Here is an 18757-nt window from a genome sequence, read left to right as displayed (position 1 = left end):
ATTTTCTTTTACCTTTTATAGTTTAAAGAACATTTTGTTAATCAGAAAGTTTCGGATGCTTTAGAAGGTTTTTTAGTGAACCATTCAGCCAAATATGGTTCTTTTATGGCAACATGAAGCATATTTATTTTGTTTACGTTTCCATCACTTTTCAAGTGAATAACTTTTTTCTTACCGACAAGACTTATTTCTCATTGGTTCAAAACAGATGAATTTTCAGTTTAAAATCTACAGCCAGAGTAATAGCAAGAAGTCTAACAGCCATTGAGACACAGTTAAGACTCGCTCACCGATGTCATTTATAGCTTTGCTGCACTTGGCTGGCCTTCACCTCTGAAACGTTCCTTTCATCACACTGTATGAGTTCCCTGTTAGTTTCCTGTTGTGTATCTGCGTTGGTCACTGCTCAAACTGATAGCAAATCTAAAATGAAATCTTATTCTGAAGCAAACAGTTATGATAGCAGCCACAAAGAAGAGCTGTGAATATGTAAGTCAGAAAGGTTAGGGGTAAGAGACAGTCAGTCATTATTGCAGAGATGTACTTTTTTCCATATGGATTTTTGAAAATGTGTTTCTGAACAGTGAGACAGTTAAGGCCAGAGAAATTCCTAAGCAACATCGACCCTGTTATCTGTAAAGAGAGAAAGCGTAGGATCTCTATTTCTCGACTCTTTCCAGCCCTTTCACAACACAACATTCTTTTCTTTAAACTAACTTATTCAATTATGGACAGTGGTTCCACATAACACAACTATGTTATCTCTACTCAAATACTTAATGAATGAAGAACTGAACTGAATTAAGTAAACTTAAACAACCATCCCCATATTTTCCAAATAACTTGAATCAATCAAATTCATACTGAAAGTATTTAAGTAGAGATAACATGTTTCCATTCTGTGGAATCGTCCACAATTGAACTAAGTTTTAAGTTTAAGTAAGATATTTTCTGATAAATCTGTTATTTTTAACAAGCACCAAATAAGCTAAATATTGCTCTTGTAGGAGTTAGCAGAAGTTGGTTTTGTTACACTCATGGCATGCCCCAAGTACCTTTTTTATCAAAGCAATTTAAAATTTGGTTGGCAGGTCCTCAACCCAAGGACATGCTTTACACTTTACCACAATGGTAAACCCCCAAAAACATCAACTGTTTTAAAAACAAACATATATATCCCGGTTTCATCATTATGATGAAAGATGCACAAAACATAATTTTATTGCAACTTTTACTTTTACCCTATTCAAACCAAAGCATAACTGTTTTAAGTCTGTTCAACAAAATGCTATTGTGTTTAAACATTAAACAAAATGAATTGTTTAAATAAATAGTATCAGAAAATCTTTTTTTTTGAGTGCAGGACTAAATGGGACTCATTTTGAAGATACTTTTTTCAAAGTGCGGCTGTTTTTGTAATATATTAATTGAAATATGCTTAAAATACAATGCGCTCTCTCTTTTGTTCTTCGTCGTACGCTGAAAGCATTGACTGTTCTCTTTACCTGTCTACACGTGGGCACATTGTTCAAGTTTTACATTTTGTGATCCCATCGCAATCCCATGCGGTCTGCTGAGGTTCAGATGTTAATGAACAGCAACCCTCACGTGCATGCTAGAAATATACGTGTTACCCTTTCTTCCATCCGATCTCAGGGCTTGCTTATTTTTTGTCATTCTTCACAAAGTTGTCAAACACTTAAGCCAGAAAAGCATTGTGCGCACAAGGAAACCACCCCACAATGTTGTATTTGCCTTCACCTCTGTGCAGGTGGGGGGGCTGAGAGAAACACGAAACTGAAAGAGTCCGTGAGCCTTAACAAGCTCCAAATAGAAAAAGAACATCATTTTCATTAGGCTGCCAAACAATAGGAGAGGCCCCTGTGTTTTTGGGGAGGTCTTTTCTGTTTGTGTGTGTGTGTTTTCTTGGAATATGCCTCGTCTGCGAGTGTGTGTATGTGTGTGAAAGACTGTGTGTGTGACTGTCCTCTTTCCTGACTGCTTTGTCTGAGTTGGTATTGTGTATTTCTCACAGAAAGGACTTCTTGGTCAATAGGGAGTAGAGTACTGTGAACTCAACAAGCCCCCCCCAAACATACACCCAGACACCCCTCTCAGCAGGCCGGAGCTGAGAGAGAGACTGCAGTTGGACTTGTTGCTAGGTGACTGACAGGCAAGTGCTCAAGTCAGGGTCCGTTTTTAAAAGCTAAAACCGCTCTTTAAAAAATGTTTGACTGCGAGGTCAGAAAAGGTTTTGCTTAATCAATGCAAAGGACAATTAAAACAATCTCTTAGAAAGTGGGCTGATAGAAATATTTGTTACCATTCTTTCTTCTGGTGATTTCTGTATTGTTAAATATTACTGAATCTCTAGAATACTCTTTCTAATCACAAGTTCTTCTGCCATATCTTTTTGTTACTGTATATCATTTTAGAATAAATAATTGACCCTTTCTCAGGCAAAAAACTGCTCTTGTGTTAGTGAGTGGTCTCTTTCTTCTCACAAGATATAATCAGACTTTCTGGGTTCTGATCATCACCTTATTTTGCTTTAATGACTGACTCCATTGCATTATGTCTCACTAAATACATTTTATTTTATTTTACTAGTCACTGTCAATGACAGTTTTAAGGGATATTTCAGCCAAAACAAAAAACATGTACTCATTTATCACCCTTGGTTGAAAAACCTGTATGTGACTCTATTGTCATATTATTGTTGCTTTAGATTTGCAACCACATGTGAGTAACAATGTTCTTTCTCTTTCTCTTTCTCTTTCTTTTTCTCTTTTTCTTTCTTTTTCTTTCTTTTTCTTTCTTTCTTTTCTTTTCTTTTAGTCTGTTCCGCTAGATTTGACAATGTTTTTCAATTCAAATATGTGACCGTGGACTACGAAACCAGTCAAAAAAGGTCAATTTGCCAAAATTGAGATTTATCCATCATCCGAAAGCTGAATAAAAAAGCTTCCCATTGATGGATGATTTGTTAGGCAATATTTGGCAAAATAATTGACTCACATATGTGCATGCGTGTGCAAGGAGTGTAATGGCATTGACAAGTGATTGCTAAACTTTAAAATAACCCTATAACAGATGGCGTTGTCTGTTAGCTGATTGGCTAAAACGATTAACTTGTATATCTTTACGTGGATAAACTGTCTTGGAAAAACCCACTCAAATACAAACCACCTCTCTCTCTCTCTTTCTGTACACTAGAGATGCTGTGAGTGAACAGAGGCAGCAAAAAGCTGAATCCAGAAGATTCCTCTATAGCTGAGGGCTTGAGGCTTGATCTCAGATTTATGAGTCACTCATTGCAAGAGTATCACAGCACAGCCACAGCACAGCGCATTCCCTGACAGAGTAAGACAGTCACAGAACCCAAAGTGACATGTCACATTTACTCACAACTGTGTGTGTGTGTGAAGTGAGATGAGTCTCCACTGTCACTGGTTGTCAGACTCACTGCTGAAGTAACCACACACACACCGTTTTTTTAAAAGATGACCTGTTTCTCAATGTCACTTTTCTTTGTCACTAGTGAGTGAAACAACTGCCTTAAGACATCCAATATGTGATTCCCTCAACAAGCATACAGTTTCTAGATTTTTATATAAAAAATGAAAAGTGTCAGATTGGCATTTGACATATGCCCTGAATACACAAATAACGGCCATCTGTAAACATCTTACTGACACACACATTACTGACCTTGTCATCCATGCATGCACACGCTCCTGCTCTCTTTCTGTAACCGTAACTAAATTCATTCAGCAACTTTTATCCTCTCAGATGGCATTCAGCGTTTACAGAAGTGGTGGCAGATAATAATTTTGTAGCGATTATACAATTACTTATCCACATCCAAGATGTTTTACGCTTTGTCTGTCTTGAATCTGATTTCCACTTGGTTGCCTTCAGGATTTCCTGTGGGTTTCAGTCAAAATTAAAAACTACCATTTTACAAACCTATAAGAATATTTTGTAGAATATAGTAGTTATTCTGAACAAACATTTATTTTTGACAGCCAATGGCATGATGTTAATGAGATGATACTGGAAACTGCTTCAAGACAACGATTGCATTAACTTTAATGGGTTTTTACAAATTATAATAAATTAATGTTCATGTAAATAATCCTTGAAGGCAAAGCACAGTCAGTTACATGTGCGGAACACATAGGTCACCAGTAAGTTGTCCACCGTTTTGACTGATTTGTGGTTATCAGAACAGGGGTAAGTGGAGCTTCTCCGGTCCTGGTGTGTCTCGTTGCTAGGTAACAGTTAATGTAGACCGAAATGGCTCATTTGTGTCTGGGATAGACTAGATATTGCATTCTCAGGTTTTAAAGCTAAGGGTTTTGTTTGATTCCTGTAATGCAAATGAAAATGCGAAACAACATGATAATTGAAATTCTCCATCAGATCTTTACCTCATTTACGTGTGCATTGCAATTGTCTATCGTTAAGATATGTTAGAGTATATTTAAATCTGTAAAATACTAAAAACCTTTGAATGCGCATTGTAACAGTCAAAATATAGTGGCAAACTTAACAAAATATAGATAGGAAACGGATGTTGCTTATTCATGTTCTGCTGTTGGATAACAGAGAGACACAGAGAGCGAGAGATAGATAAGCTAGAAGGGTCAGAGGATAAGAGGTCTTCTCTGTTACCACAAATCCCAGATTACATCTAAACGGGACAATGCCGTAGCTGGACACCGATCTGTCAGGACACACCCACGCGCACAGAAGTCTTTAATTCATCTGGCGTGTCCGCGTACTGAAGCAAATACAGATTTTATTTAATCGAATCCCTCATTCATTTGCTATTATCTGGGCCAGTGAAGTATTAGTAAGCCACGGAAGCTCTGACAGACATGATATCTTAATTAGAACGTAAATCCCCGGCCTATAGGCTTGCTTTTGCTTTAACTGAGATCTTCTGAGATGAGAGGAGAACAAAGCCACTGTAGCTTTGCAGCGAAACATATGTCATTTTGCAAATCATTAAGTATTGTGAGTTTGCGTGAGTGCACTTGTTTGACAAGTACTGCAGATACTTTTTTTTAATCCTCTGTTTATAGTGGAACTTGTCAGACTGAGTTGTGATATACTCTCACTGGTCTTACACACTGGTGAAATTGTCTGATGTAGTTTGTTAAATAATTTGTCATGAAAAGAATGTGTGGATCATCATGTCTGATTTGTTTGTGTTAACAGAGAGCAAGTAGAAAACTGAACTCTTTGAATGAGTGTCACTCCTTATCTTTCCTCTCTCGCTCTCTGTCATTCAGGGATAGCGGTGTCAGGCATTACATTATGTGTGTAATCCTTATTATTCAGTTTGTGCATGCTCCATCTCTGACTTCTCTTTGGCATATACATGAAACAGGATGTCATTTTGACAGCAACTGCGAGAAATGGAACAAATTATTCTTCACATTTTATTTACCAGATAACTGATTTAATTTGATAGCCTTAATTGCTCGTTTTGGTTTAGAGCACATACTTTTGTTGTTGAAAACTTTAGTTTAAAGAAAGACAATATTTTTATAAGTAGCCTTATGGAATTGTTAGTTATAAATTAAAATCTTTAGATTGTTGCAGTATGGCACGATTTTCATATATTTCTGTTGATCCTAAATTTGTTAAACCATTAGGATGTCAAAATACGTCTTTCAGGAAATGTGGAATCTGTTGTACAGGCACCCCACATAACCAGTGCCTTCTAAAGTCATTATTTATTTAGCGTAGTCAAGTGATCTCTAAAGCCATCTATTTCGTACTGGGGGATTTAGTGGAAGACATTGCATATGTTGAGATTAAGATGAATATAACTTTGAAATATTTACGGAGCTCTAAATAGTTCAGAACTGCTTCCCAGAGAGAGAGAGAGATGTGCAAGTGTAACTTAACTCTCAAGGTCAGATAAAGGCTATATGCCCCTTATATTACTTGATTTGATTGCTCAATTATCTAATTCTAAGTTAAAATAGGATCTGTTTTGATAAAATTACAGTTATTTATATATATAGCTATATATATATACATATCGTAATTTATCATTTGGAAATACCACCTTTGTGTAAACCAATGGCTTTTCCAAACATTTATACATATCCATAAACCATAAACTGTGAAAAATGTATTATAATTGTATAACAAATGTTACTGACGTCTGCTATGTTTTAACGGTCATTTAATAGACGACTCGAATGGAATTGCTTCCAAATCTGCCAAATGACAACACTACGTTCCATGTGTTTGAGCAGAGCAAACGTAAAGGTCAGAATCACGCTTTCGCTGAAAGGCGCTGTTGCGCGCTGGGTGGTGCTGAAATCCAGCGCAGCTTCACGCGTGATTGGCAACCCTGACAGTGATTGACGTGTGTCCATGGCAACCACGCAGCCAATCTGACAAGTCCGATAAAATATCGCCAGCAGGGGCTAAATGTTCTTTTATTTTTTCCCTCAGAAAACACTTTGGCACCAGTTTTTATGCTCACACGCAATCAATGAAGAGATTTCGCCGTTCCGGCTGCTAGAGCCTGCCGCATGGCATCGCTCCTAAGCTTGTTTTTTGAAACAGCTGTTAACTTTTGTCATTTTCTGTTTGTCTGGATTCTGCAGAGACACTGAACAAAAAGAAGGGCGAGACAGGCGAGCAACACCAAACGGCAGGTGCGAAGAAGAGAGAGATTAGAGACCGGAAGGATAGACAAGTCTCCATGTTCCAGCTGCCTATTCTGAATTTCAGCCCCCAGCAGGTCGCGGGGGTCTGCGAGACGCTAGAGGAAAGCGGCGACGTGGAGAGGCTCGGGCGCTTCCTCTGGTCTCTCCCGGTGGCGCCGTCCGCCTGTGAAGTCCTCGGGAAGAACGAGTCCGTCCTGCGCGCGCGCGCTGTCGTGGCCTTTCACGCGGGCAACTTCCGTGAGCTTTACCACATATTAGAAAACCACAAATTTACCAAAGACTCACACGCGAAGCTACAAGCTCTCTGGCTCGAGGCGCATTACCAGGAAGCCGAGAAACTCCGTGGACGTCCGTTGGGACCCGTGGACAAGTATCGTGTCCGAAAGAAGTTTCCACTGCCTAGGACGATATGGGACGGCGAGCAGAAAACTCACTGTTTTAAGGAGAGGACACGGCATCTGTTGAGAGAGTGGTACCTGCAGGACCCTTACCCGAACCCCAACAAAAAGAGAGAGCTGGCGCAAGCGACTGGCCTCACACCTACACAAGTGGGCAATTGGTTTAAAAATCGGAGGCAGAGAGACCGGGCGGCAGCGGCCAAGAACAGGTATAGACCCTTTATCAACGTGTGCAGTACGATGATCTACAATAGCACATGTTTACATGATGCTTTTGATTACCTGCCCCATTGGGCACATATGAACTGCTGAGAATAAATTAAAATATTAGGAATAAATATCCTTGCGTAAATATTTTGAAATGTATCTCTTCTCTGGACCAGTACACTTAAAATAAAATAACCCTAACGTCCCATAGCACATCTGTCATTCTCATATCATTAGTCAAATGGTTAAATTGTGTAACTCGTGGTTTACTGCAACTTGAATATTTTGTGGGATAAGTGTTGTATAGACAGTCTTTAGAAAAACCTAAATATATGTATAAATATTTGGTTTTATTGAAAGTAAAAAAATGTCATGGGCGCATCACTTTAGGTCAACTAGTGATCAATTAGGTTCCATAAACAAGAGGTATTTTACAAGTGTTATTTTATCATTTTTCAAAGAGAAAAATTATATCTATAGGGCGATATATAAAAATAGACACCTCGCATTTTCATCTGAGGCTATTCCTGCCCGAAAACCTCACTAACAAAACATTTTGAAGATTCGTCTGTCTTTGGATGGTGTGAGGGGTGCGTATAAATAAATATCCTTTGACTTCTTCGCAGTTGAATTTGATAAAAGCAAGACTTTCTAACTGCTAAAATTATTCTGCGTAACAAAACACAAGGCATTTCTTTTTTATCATTTTGTTCAAGTTTTGTCTCCATGAATGACGATGCCAACGAAAACACATCTTAAAACTGTTTCTTCGTCCCTGAAGGCTACAGCAGCAGGTTCTGTCTGGTGTCTCGATCAGATCGCTGGGGGACGATGACACCACAGGAGACCGACTGGAACCCGCCTCAAGCCCAGAGGTCAGTCTCTCGAGCAAGGCCGCCCCCTCCGCCATCTCGATCACCTCCAGCGACAGTGAATGTGACATCTAACCTGACAAGCTTCAAAAGAGCAAACAGGGGAACTGTAAGAGACAATCAAAAAACAACAAACTCTAGTGCCTGTTAACGGCCCAAGGAGAGCACAGAGCCTAAAATGTGAAGGATTGAAGGGGCCTGCGAATATTGCATTCGTTGACGTGATCAGTAAAAAGGCGCATGCGTCTCACGACAACAGCCAAAGGGATCTTTTGGGGGGGGATATCATAGGGCCGAACATGCTATTGTATTTGTGTGTACTTCATTATGAAACGACTAAATAATGTTTATGTTCACTTGTCTTTTTAATATATACAGTGTTTATTTACATATTTTAAATGTCATTGGTACATTCTTTGTGATTATCTTTTTTATTAGAATTTTTGTCGTGCGTCAGTACTGCGCGTTGTGAAAGTTCTTGAAAACAGTTAACCGTGATTAAAAATAATAAAATCACTGTTTAGCTATAAGCAATGATTGCAAATTCATAACGGTAATTTATTTTCCTATGAGTCAATTTGACTTAACGTGTCTAGTAATGGAGAAGTCGAACTGAGAAAAATTATGCAATTTGGTATTTCACGTGAACGGTTAACGTGGCCCATTGTTTACCCGAAAGTGAACGCATGCATGCAAAGTGTGAACAGAACATATTCCACAACAGATTTGCAACAGACGGGGATCAAATATGTTGGATGTTTTAATGCATCCCTGCGAGCTCAATCTCTTACACACACGAGCAGTAATTGGCTAAAATGCTTCTTGTAGTGTAATGCGCTTTGACAGCACAGGGTCAGCGAAAGGCCGAGGCGCTTTCCCGGATGTCAACACAAACTAAGCTGTTACGTGGTGTTTCTTTCAGATTTGTGGAGGTTTCCCTGCATGTACGCACACTGAGCGGATAAAAAGATATATGTAATGGCCCAAGCAAGCCTTTGTAAACACGGCTTGGCATGGGATTTGCTGAAAATACGTGATTTTGTTTGTTTTTAACTTCTATTGCTTTATTCGTTCATTTTTATAGAGCTGAGATCAATTGAATATGTAAGCAATTTCATGGTATTGTTTTATGGGTTGCAATTTTATTTAAACGCGGTAGCCTAAGCCTTTAGCCTTTATCCAAACAATCATTTCGTTTTTAGTCGTTATTTTTTATATGGCAATAATATTAACAATATTAACAATCTGGTTTAAAATAATGTGCAATATATTTGACCGTTTTTATTCGTAATTTCACAACCATGGAAATAATTTCTGTCAAGGGGAAAGCAAAAAACTGAATTAAATCATATTTGTATTGATCGTTTAAATCTTTTTCGTATTTAGAGTGAGAATGCATTTCCGTATACATTCTTAATGTAGGCTAAGTTCATTTGATTCACGTTCTTGCGTTTAAACATACTCAATGTGTTTGTTTGGCAAATTATTTAATTAACGCAAAAACAACGCACCTCTGTTTCCCATCTGTCTCAAGAGTTCACGGTGTGCACCTGGGTTTAACCCACGCCTTTCATTAACGTTCCCTATAAAAAGCACAAGCTGTATTTTTCAATCTTCTTTCAATCTAAACAACAGTGGGGCAAAACTAAGTGTTCCTAGCAAGAAAAAGGAGAAAAGGGGGAGCCAAAGTAAGGGTGGGGAGAGCAGCACGGCTTTATTTACACACTGGATACAGAGTGGTGGAAAATTTCCGTTTCTTTTAAACTCTGGGGAGTGCAGGGTGGGCCGATGAAAAAGTCTTTTTAGCAGTCAATAAGGTTGTCAAACTGGTCAACGGTAATCAGCGCTAATGACGAGCTGGAGAGCGCTGAGCTAACAAAGAAACTCCCGCCGTCCCCTCCTCAAAGCCTCAGCTTGAACACTCTGTGCTGGGGTTGCCAGAGGTACAGAAATATCAACTTTCTTTTTAATTAGTTTGTAACTTTCTTTGTCATTTATTTGTGCAGTTGGCTGTTTAAAAGTGTGTTAATTATAAAAATGAAAGAATATACAAATGTGTAAATCAAAGTGTGTAATAGCTCAAGATTATTTACAACAAAGGAAACGTATTATTATTATTAATTATACAATAACAAAAATCTAGGCTATCTTCAAATTGAATGGTGTAATTTTCTAGTAATTTTCAAGTGGAGTATTAGTGTTAAAGCCTATAAACTTTGCCTCCCAGTTCAGCAACAGATAGTACACAATTGTTTACTTTAATCCGTTAGTTTTTTACATATATGTATTGAGAAAGTAGCATGCTTTGTCAATTAAATATTTAGTTTTTTGTGGTCGCATGGAGCATTATGGGCTAATGCCATTTATTCAAGAAACACCGTATCTAAACGGTATAGCCTATATAATTGGAATTGTTTTTAATATACTTACGTGTTGAATGAGTCTAGGATGCCTTTGCATTTTTCGCTTATTTATTTATTTATTTATTTATTCATGGTTCCCAACGGATTTATCGAATGCTTTCCATGTTTCTTGTTTGCGACCTCTGGTGGCCAAATATGGCGTGGCACAAAGCACAGATTTTTACACTGAACAGATATGAAAACATACCACATAACGAAACATTATACGACGGTGTGCTAGTTGATTTAAAAGGTATGCTTGTATGATCCTCCCATGTTTGTTTCCGACCACCTGCCATTATTATTTAATAAGCACTTTTATTTAAAACAATTTACACATTGCAGAGTTTGAGAAGTAAAACAAAACGTTCACAAATACAAGATTAAACCAAAAAAATGCAAATTTTCATAGTTTATTTTTAAGGGTTTCAAAAGTGTGTCATTTGTGAGTGTGTGAAGTGTTGTTGAGTTAGGTCTAAGCATTACTTTAAGAAGGACTCTGGAATTGAACAGTCTGTCTGTATACCGCGGTGTAAAGACCTAAGTTGTAAGTAGAATTTCATAATTTTATACAGTAGTCTGTAAGAAGTTGTTTGAAGAACGGCGATGCAAGTTTACTTTCAGCCAACATTCAGCACCATGGACAGCAACAGAACACAGCACTCCACAGTTAATGAATTTCCTTAATTATGGATAGCAAATCCATCCGCAGTCAACCAAAAACTTAGACAACTAAAGAAATTGATATTTAATTGTGAACATAACACAATTGTCTAGGTTCACAAATAAAAACAGGGGCCCTTATTAACTGCTGCAGAAATATACACCCTAAAAGGATTTTGCAACATGCGCTTCATGTGGTAGGCCTATATTTTGCTTTTATTAGGTAACAGCCGCGAAAGTTTCCTCAGCAAAGAAACTAATCTGTTTTTAAATCCAGTGTCAATTGTCGAGACTCTGTTATTAGAAAAAAAAATTACAAGTCGAGAGAGATCGAGAACTGGCAGGAAAGTAATACAGTTATTGAAAAGCGATAGGCAGTAAGTAATTGTACGTGATTTGAAGCTTGAGCCTCTCAAAGTTTGAAAGCTTCTCAATTATCTCCATCCATGACACTTCATTTAGCAAGTCAGGTGGTACAATCCTTGTCAGGCAACATGGAGTAACGAGTCTTTCCTATTTATGTAAAAAGACAGAATTGTGGTATAGCCTATAGCTCCTTCTGGGGTTTGAACCTCCTTTGGATTACAAGTTTAACGTTTCAGTTAAACTTCGACATGTTGCCACACTCAGACTTAAATTCTGCCTCCTTTCAGATTTAAATTCAATACGCAAATGAAACAGCTCTTGGTTACATAACAGCTATAGGCCTACTGTCGAGACATGTGTACAGTGGGGGTGTAACGGTTCTCGGAAAAAAAATGAACCGTACGGTTCATGCCGTACGATGGATACGCATTTAATACCTACAACAAATCATATAATGCAGACAAATCTCATATTTGATTTACGCATGGTGTCCCTTCATCACGCGGGTGGTGTGAGCGCGTGAGTGCAGGTGAGACCTGAGCACAAGGAAAGTCTGAGACATGGCGCAAATATGGAGTTGTCTTTGAAGTCTTGCGCTTAAACGGACAAATTCACACACGGAGTAGGTCAACATGCCCCTCTTGTCGAGTATCTTAAAAAACGTGGTAGGTTATGTCAAGTAAACTGACGAAGCAGACGAAAAACAACGCATGTGTACAGTATCTGTGTACCGGAACGTTGCGTTCCTCTTAAAGCGACAGTAGCATGTTCCTGTTGTCTGTTAAAAGTAAAGGAAATCAATCACTGCTTGTGACTCACTAGCTTCTGTATCTTCAATTATTCATCATATGATAATTTGTACAGATGCAATTTTATGTTTTATTTGATTACTTTCATTCATTTCTATACCTTAAAATGTAGGCCTACTTATATGGTACCTATCTTATTTTCTGCTTTGCTCTGTTGTTTTATTGGTGCTGTTGCTTGATTAATTGATCTTATTTTTATTTGTCAGTAGTCCCTTTTCTCATAACATAGAACAAACCGAACAGGACCCGTGACACAAACCGAACCGTGAGTCATTTGAACCGTTATACCCCTAGTGGACAGTGTTTTTGACAATCAGTATTATGATGCAATCCCTCTCGCAGTCGCTAGAGGGAGACAAGTACCTTGCATAATATGGGCATGTTGCCACATTCAGACTTAGATTCTGCCTCATTTCAGATTCAAACTCTATACGCAAGTGAAACAGCTCAGGATTGTATAATAGCTATGAAGTCGAGATATGTGGACAGTGTTTTTGACAATCATTATTATGATGCAATCCCTCTCGCAGTCACTAGGGGGAGACAAGTACCTTTGCATAATATTTTTATCAATGAGTGATAAGATGTTTACTCTCTTGTAAATTCCTAATCTTTGGCGTCTTGTAAGTACAGCGTTAAAGGTTTCACACCACTTTTTGATACTCTCAGTTGTTGTTCGCAGTGTGGATTTTGAATTCTGCCTTTGTAGTTTAATAAGTAAATCTACGCCCCATTTCTTCAATATTATTATTGAACATTATGGAATTATTGAATATTGAAGAATATTCTCTTAAACGACACATTTAAGTTCAATTTGAATTTTAACGTTTATATTGACTTAACTATGTTTTATTCTTAACACACATTTAAATGAATGGAATTCTTAGATAGATTTGTTTTAGCCATCTGCAGATTTTAGAATGTCAGGCATTAGAATATCATTATTGTGATACCTCAAATTACCATCAGAAGGAGGAATTTGCAACGGTTTACTGCTGATCCTAGTACCTAAATAATAATGAGATGGGTATCATGACCACAAAGAATACAGTTGTTAAAAAACCCACCACGAAGTGTTATTTAAATGTTCATACTTTGCTTTACAAGGAGAACAATGCGGTAGTTGTATTTGTTTAACTGTAGATACATTGTACTTAGTTACATGAACTTAGTTGGTCAGTATTTACCACGTATTATTGTTAATGGAATAAAAAGGTAAAAGAAAGAAGGAAAATAAAAGAGGGTGCAATGCCTGCTGGGATACCGTTTATAAATCAGAAGTCTGTGTGGTTCTCCTGCTGAAATCTAAAATTTACCCATTTCAATAGTCACTGTGAATTTAGATTATTTTGATTTAGAAAGAACTACTTATTCAATGCCAAGACATCTACTATGATTACTAAGATTCAGCTATGAAATGAGGTTGTGTGTCTATTGTATAGATTGTGTCCAATGCTTTAATCTATATCACACTGACCTCATTGTTGTAATTATACCCCTACATGAGAATGAGTCCCAAAGAAAAACAGGAAGCTATCCTATTTCTGTTTTCATTTCCTGAGTTTTTTCTTTAATGGAGCCATCTAGAGTTTTATCCTGTTTCTCTCTCCTTCTCGAAGGAGGGAAATTTTGGCTTTATAATTCCATGCAATTTTACATTCAGAGCATTAATGCAGACATACGTTTCTACACATTAGATCTTCCAATTTGCTTATTTCTAAGTTGTTTCTTTATGGGGGGATATCTGCTATAATTTCATAAAACATATTTCAAAAGTAATTAATCATCCCATATCCCTTTACCACAAACACATGCTAGTCTTCGTCGGGGGTGGGCAGTTGAAGTATGTTGTCAGGTCATGTTGTATCGGAAATAGAATCCCCCTCTTCTGGCTCTCATGATAGTTCCTTTAAAAGCTCTTTAAAAAAGAGTGGCCGACGCTACTGTCACGTTATAGAGATTTGGCAAACCTGCGAAAGTATTTCATTATTTAAAAAAAGTATATTTTCGGTTTGAATAAAACCCTGGGAGTGGGAGCAATAGCCATAACGATAGATTTTAAACGGATAGTTCACCCAAAAATCTAAATTATGTCATCATTTAATCAACCTTTGTGTAATTTCACACATGTATAAATTACCTTGTTTTAATGAACACTTTTTCACTAATGAGCGATTTTCACTAACTACCATACTATTAAATGGTAGTCAGAAGTGCTCCAGAACTGTTTGTTTTCCAAAATGCATCACAATATCGAATTTTGTGTTTAATGGAACAAAAAACTATATTTGTTTCTATGGTAGTGAATGATGTCACCGAACTGAACATTTCTAGCATTCTTCCAAATATATATCTTTGTGTTCAACAGAACAAATAATTGTGTACAGGTTTGAATGAGTAAATGATGACAGAATTTCATGATTTCTGAGTCAAGGTGTAAGTTTGCATGGAGATCAGGGTTACCCCACTTGACCCGTATGCTGTGCACAAGAAGTCTTTAGAATTTGCGCTTTTCGTTAAGTGACTTAGCGGCAGGACTAAGGTTTTTATAATGTAGAGAGCAGAGCAACTGTCTCAAATATATCTTAACCCCAGTTGGAGGTCCCGGGAACTGGTCAGACAAAGAAAGTATAAAAATTGGCCGTTTGGCGTTTTACTGATAAACTTTTATTATGCTATTTAGATTTCTCAGTTTCTTGAGTAACTGCCAACATGATAATGTCCTCACGTTGACGTTAAACAGTTTGCTTAAACGTTTAAATATTTTTGTTTGTTGGTGCATAAAGATGAACTTTATTTTGGTGTATAGCCTAAATTCCTTCATAAATATTTAATGAAAAGCCTAAACTTTTCAGACAGACTGACTGACTGAAAGGAAATTCGTGGTGTGGATGGATGTTGAAGGGTGCCCCCTTCATTCCTGCAATCAAGCCCTTCTACACCCGGAGAATGGTTTTCATTAGTGCCCGGAAACCCTCTGCACTCTCTTCACAACCAGTTTCGGTGACAAGGCGATCGAGGTAAGTGAGACAGAACGAGTTGTGGTGGGGCGGAGAATATTGAAGTTTGGGTATGTTTCCCTACGTGGTCGGATTTCATGTTTGCTTAAATACTCTGGAAGTACAACCGTTCATCAAATCATTTAGTTTCGTATGCTTGGTCTGATTTAAAAACATAACATTTTAATAAAAGTTCACAATTGCTTGTTTTCAGCTGACACTAAAAGCAGTTTGGAAAAAGGTATTAAGCATTAGGTTTGATAGAGGACCGTTTGAGGGGCACATGTTTTAACTTTTGGTGGCCCAGAACTAATAAAATGTTATTGACAGTCTTGGGATATTACTGTAAGAGTTTTTCTTATCGAAAAGCTACAAGAGGAGTGATTAAGTGTGTTTGTTGACTTTTTACATTGAACAAAAAAGAGACTTTTCTCGTAGTCTGGCGCCTCTTGGTCGTCTCTTTGGCGGCCAATCTTTCTTTTTGACGTTTTAAACGTTCTCATTTTTCACGCGCTCGCGCTCATGACATGCCCTCTTCTGACGTGTCACGCGGATTGCCATATTTGCATTATTATCTTCCATTGTTTTATTTACTTTGACCAAAAGATGAATAGAATTTAAGATCAAAATGTCTTTCGCTGTTTTTGTGTATAGTACCTGATTTAAAAATACTTAGGCCTATCAACATTTTGTACCACTGAACAAAACAAAACTGATATTGGAAGCCATTTTTATTAAACCTCATTCTTGAGGTTCTCATTCGTGCTTTCCCAAACTGAAAAAACATCTATAAATTAATCTTTGAGTAACACAATATAAATTATTCATTTTTTATCCAGTACCAAGCAATACTCTGAATATGTTTAAATGATGGCCTTGTTGGTTTCACAAAAGGGATTTTCTTTCCATTTCCCCGCCTTGCTAAATTCGATTTAGCAATCGTACTCTGCGTCGTGAATATGATATGGAGTAATACCGTAAATATGGGTTTTTCGTATTTTTTACTTGTTCCAGTCTTGTCTTTCAAAATGTGAATGAGACATCCTAGGATCCTAAATCCACAAGGCTGGATGTGAGAGATCCCAATAGCGAATCCTGGATCTGGTGCGGATGTCCTTGCATGCTGTGTATCGGATGCTGTGCTCCGAGCCCGGGCATTGGGTATGGATTAGCCCCAGTATTGCTCATGTCCCCCTGCAGCAGAAGCACGGAGTTGTGCTCGGGGCTCTGCGGCGGAGAAAACTCATCCTCCGAGCTGGACATGAGCGACTTTACTCCGTCGAGCGGGGACCGCTGGTTCTTATTACCGCCAATGCCGTTGTTCTCACTGTTTTCTCTGTTGGGGAATATTATATATTTTACAATTTCATACAATTAGGCTACTTAAAATAGCAAAGGTGATTAACTGTGTCATGCTGTTATGATAGTCTATAATATTTAAAAACAAGAAAATTATTTAATTAGCTGACAGAAATAGTGACAGATAATGGTGGGTACACCGATAAATATCACTCTCTAAAAATTTGGAAAGAATAAAAATAACAACCTCTTTTCTGAGAAACTGTGTGCGAGGCAATATAATCTTTGTGTGGATTATTTTTCACTGTCTCAAAATCTCCTGTTTTGTTAGGACGAGTTACATTTTTTATCTATAGGCCTATGCTTATATGACAGAAAATAAAATTACACACTCAGAATCTGTCACTAAATGACACTAAGGCCTAAATCCTTACAAATCATGTCACTGTAACAATCTGTCCAAAATATTTTTTTTTCTGTTTCGTTCGTTATGATAAATAGAAATAAAAAATTACAGTAACGATTAATTTGTGATCAAATAAATAAGTAAAATATTTTAAGAAATAAAAATACACATTTGTAAATAGCTCCGTAATACATTAACGTTTATTAGGTTCGTGCATTTAGCCAAACTATGAGGGGAATATTTTTTATCAAATCTTTAAATATTGCGAATATATCTCTTGTCTCTAAGACCGCCTTCAATAAAGAATTGGTTTAAACTTAAAGCACTTTAAAAACTGTAACAAATATTAAAGTTCGACAGAGATATTTTTATCTGGATCTCACCTCTCTTTCGCTTCTGCTGCTCGGTCTCTCTGCCTCCTGTTTTTAAACCAGTTGCTGACTTGTGTGGTGGTCAACCCCGTTGCATCCGACAGCTCCCTTTTCTCCCGTGGAGATGGATACGGATTGTGAGTATACCATTCACGCAGCACACCCCGAGACTTCTCTTTGAAGCAGTAACTGGTCTCCTCACCGTCCCAGATCGTACGGGGCAAAGGAAATTTCCTGCGCACACGGTATTTTCCCACAGCTCCGAGAGGGCGGCCTCGCAACTTTTCCGCCTCCACATAGTGCGCTTTAAGCCACAGCTGCTGAAGTTTAGGATGGTTATGTGCGGAGAACTGGTGGCTTTCGAGGATCTTGAAGAGATCACGGAAGTTTCCCCGATGGAACGCCACCACGGCCTTCGCTTTAAGTACGGATTCGTTCTTGTGGAGATGGTCGCAGGCTGGCAGGGACCAGAGGAAACGTCCGAGCCTCTCCAGATTCCCACCCTGCTGCAGCACCTCGCAGACGCATGCGACCTGCTCCTGGGTAAAGCCAAAGGAGGGCAAGATTGACATGATTCACCGATCCGATCCACCGCGTAATTTACCCTAATCCAAGGCTCTGTGCGCGTGCCCCAGGACAAAACGTCCCGTGTCACTTTCAAAGCACCCCTTTACCGGGATCAATATCCAAAAAATGTTAATGAAGTTCAAATATTGGTCATGACCGTCTGTTGTCTAGATTTTCAGCTCTACTGTCACCCTCCCAAGATCTACACGTGAGCTTCGGTCGTGGATTGTCCGTGTAGATATATGACAGAGAAACCCAGCACAGCGTCATTCCGTGATTAACTAGCCCCGGTCTGTTCTGGAACCGGCCAGCAGAGTAGAACTGCATCTACAGATCCGTTCCGTTTCCTCCCCGGAGGGCGGACGTCAAGGCCTGAAACTGGAGACCCTGAAAACACACACGCACGGACGCGCGTGCACATACTCACTGATAGGCCCCTAATAAATTATTAAATGATCACAGAAGCCTACACGTGCACCTCAGCAACCTTGCATGTGGAATATAAATGGCATCCTATTTTTCTGAACACAGTTTTAACACGTCGTTTGATTTCAGTTGAATGACACTATACTTTAATTTATCATTAGCTGCTGCATATTATTTCACAGTATTATATTTATGTTTCAAAATGATTGTTATTGACTTTTTAATAACAAACGACCTGTTATCGCTCTTCTAAGCGGCAAAATTAGAATATGGT

The 18757-nt window shown here is 38.2% G+C and overlaps 2 protein-coding genes across 2 annotated transcripts; one reads left to right on the top strand and one right to left on the bottom strand.

Annotated features, from left to right (window-relative positions):
- The first annotated feature begins 6331 nt into the window (after positions 1-6331).
- On the top strand, positions 6332-8707 carry six6a (SIX homeobox 6a). Its single transcript, XM_079473633.1, has 2 exons — positions 6332-7305; positions 8085-8707. Exons 1-2 carry the CDS (start codon positions 6734-6736, stop codon positions 8248-8250), a joined length of 738 nt encoding a protein of 245 aa, XP_079329759.1. The 5' UTR covers positions 6332-6733; the 3' UTR covers positions 8251-8707.
- Positions 8708-16134: 7427 nt separating this feature from the next.
- six1a (SIX homeobox 1a) lies at positions 16135-18351 on the bottom strand. The gene is made up of 2 exons (XM_079473636.1): positions 17503-18351; positions 16135-16750 (listed from the first exon to the last, which is right to left on the bottom strand). The coding sequence occupies exons 1-2, from the start codon at positions 18060-18062 to the stop codon at positions 16459-16461; spliced, it is 852 nt and encodes a 283-aa protein (XP_079329762.1). The 5' UTR covers positions 18063-18351; the 3' UTR covers positions 16135-16458.
- Positions 18352-18757: the final 406 nt, after the last annotated feature.

The sequence above is a fragment of the Barbatula barbatula genome (assembly GCF_947034865.1).
Source record: "Barbatula barbatula genome assembly, chromosome: 14".
Lineage (NCBI taxonomy): Eukaryota > Metazoa > Chordata > Actinopteri > Cypriniformes > Nemacheilidae > Barbatula > Barbatula barbatula.
Note: the sequence above shows the minus strand (reverse complement) of the source record. Positions and strands in the feature narration are given on the sequence as shown.

Excerpts from the sequence above, each read along its gene's own strand:
- six6a (XM_079473633.1), top strand. The coding sequence starts at position 6,734 with ATGTTCCAGCTGCCTATTCTGAATTTCAGCCCCCAGCAGGTCGCGGGG. Across the intron at positions 7,306-8,084 it reads GCGGCAGCGGCCAAGAACAG|GCTACAGCAGCAGGTTCTGT; the intron begins GTATAGACCCTT and ends TCGTCCCTGAAG.
- six1a (XM_079473636.1), bottom strand. The coding sequence starts at position 18,062 with ATGTCAATCTTGCCCTCCTTTGGCTTTACCCAGGAGCAGGTCGCATGC. Across the intron at positions 16,751-17,502 it reads GCAGCAGAAGCGAAAGAGAG|AGAAAACAGTGAGAACAACG; the intron begins GTGAGATCCAGA and ends ATTCCCCAACAG.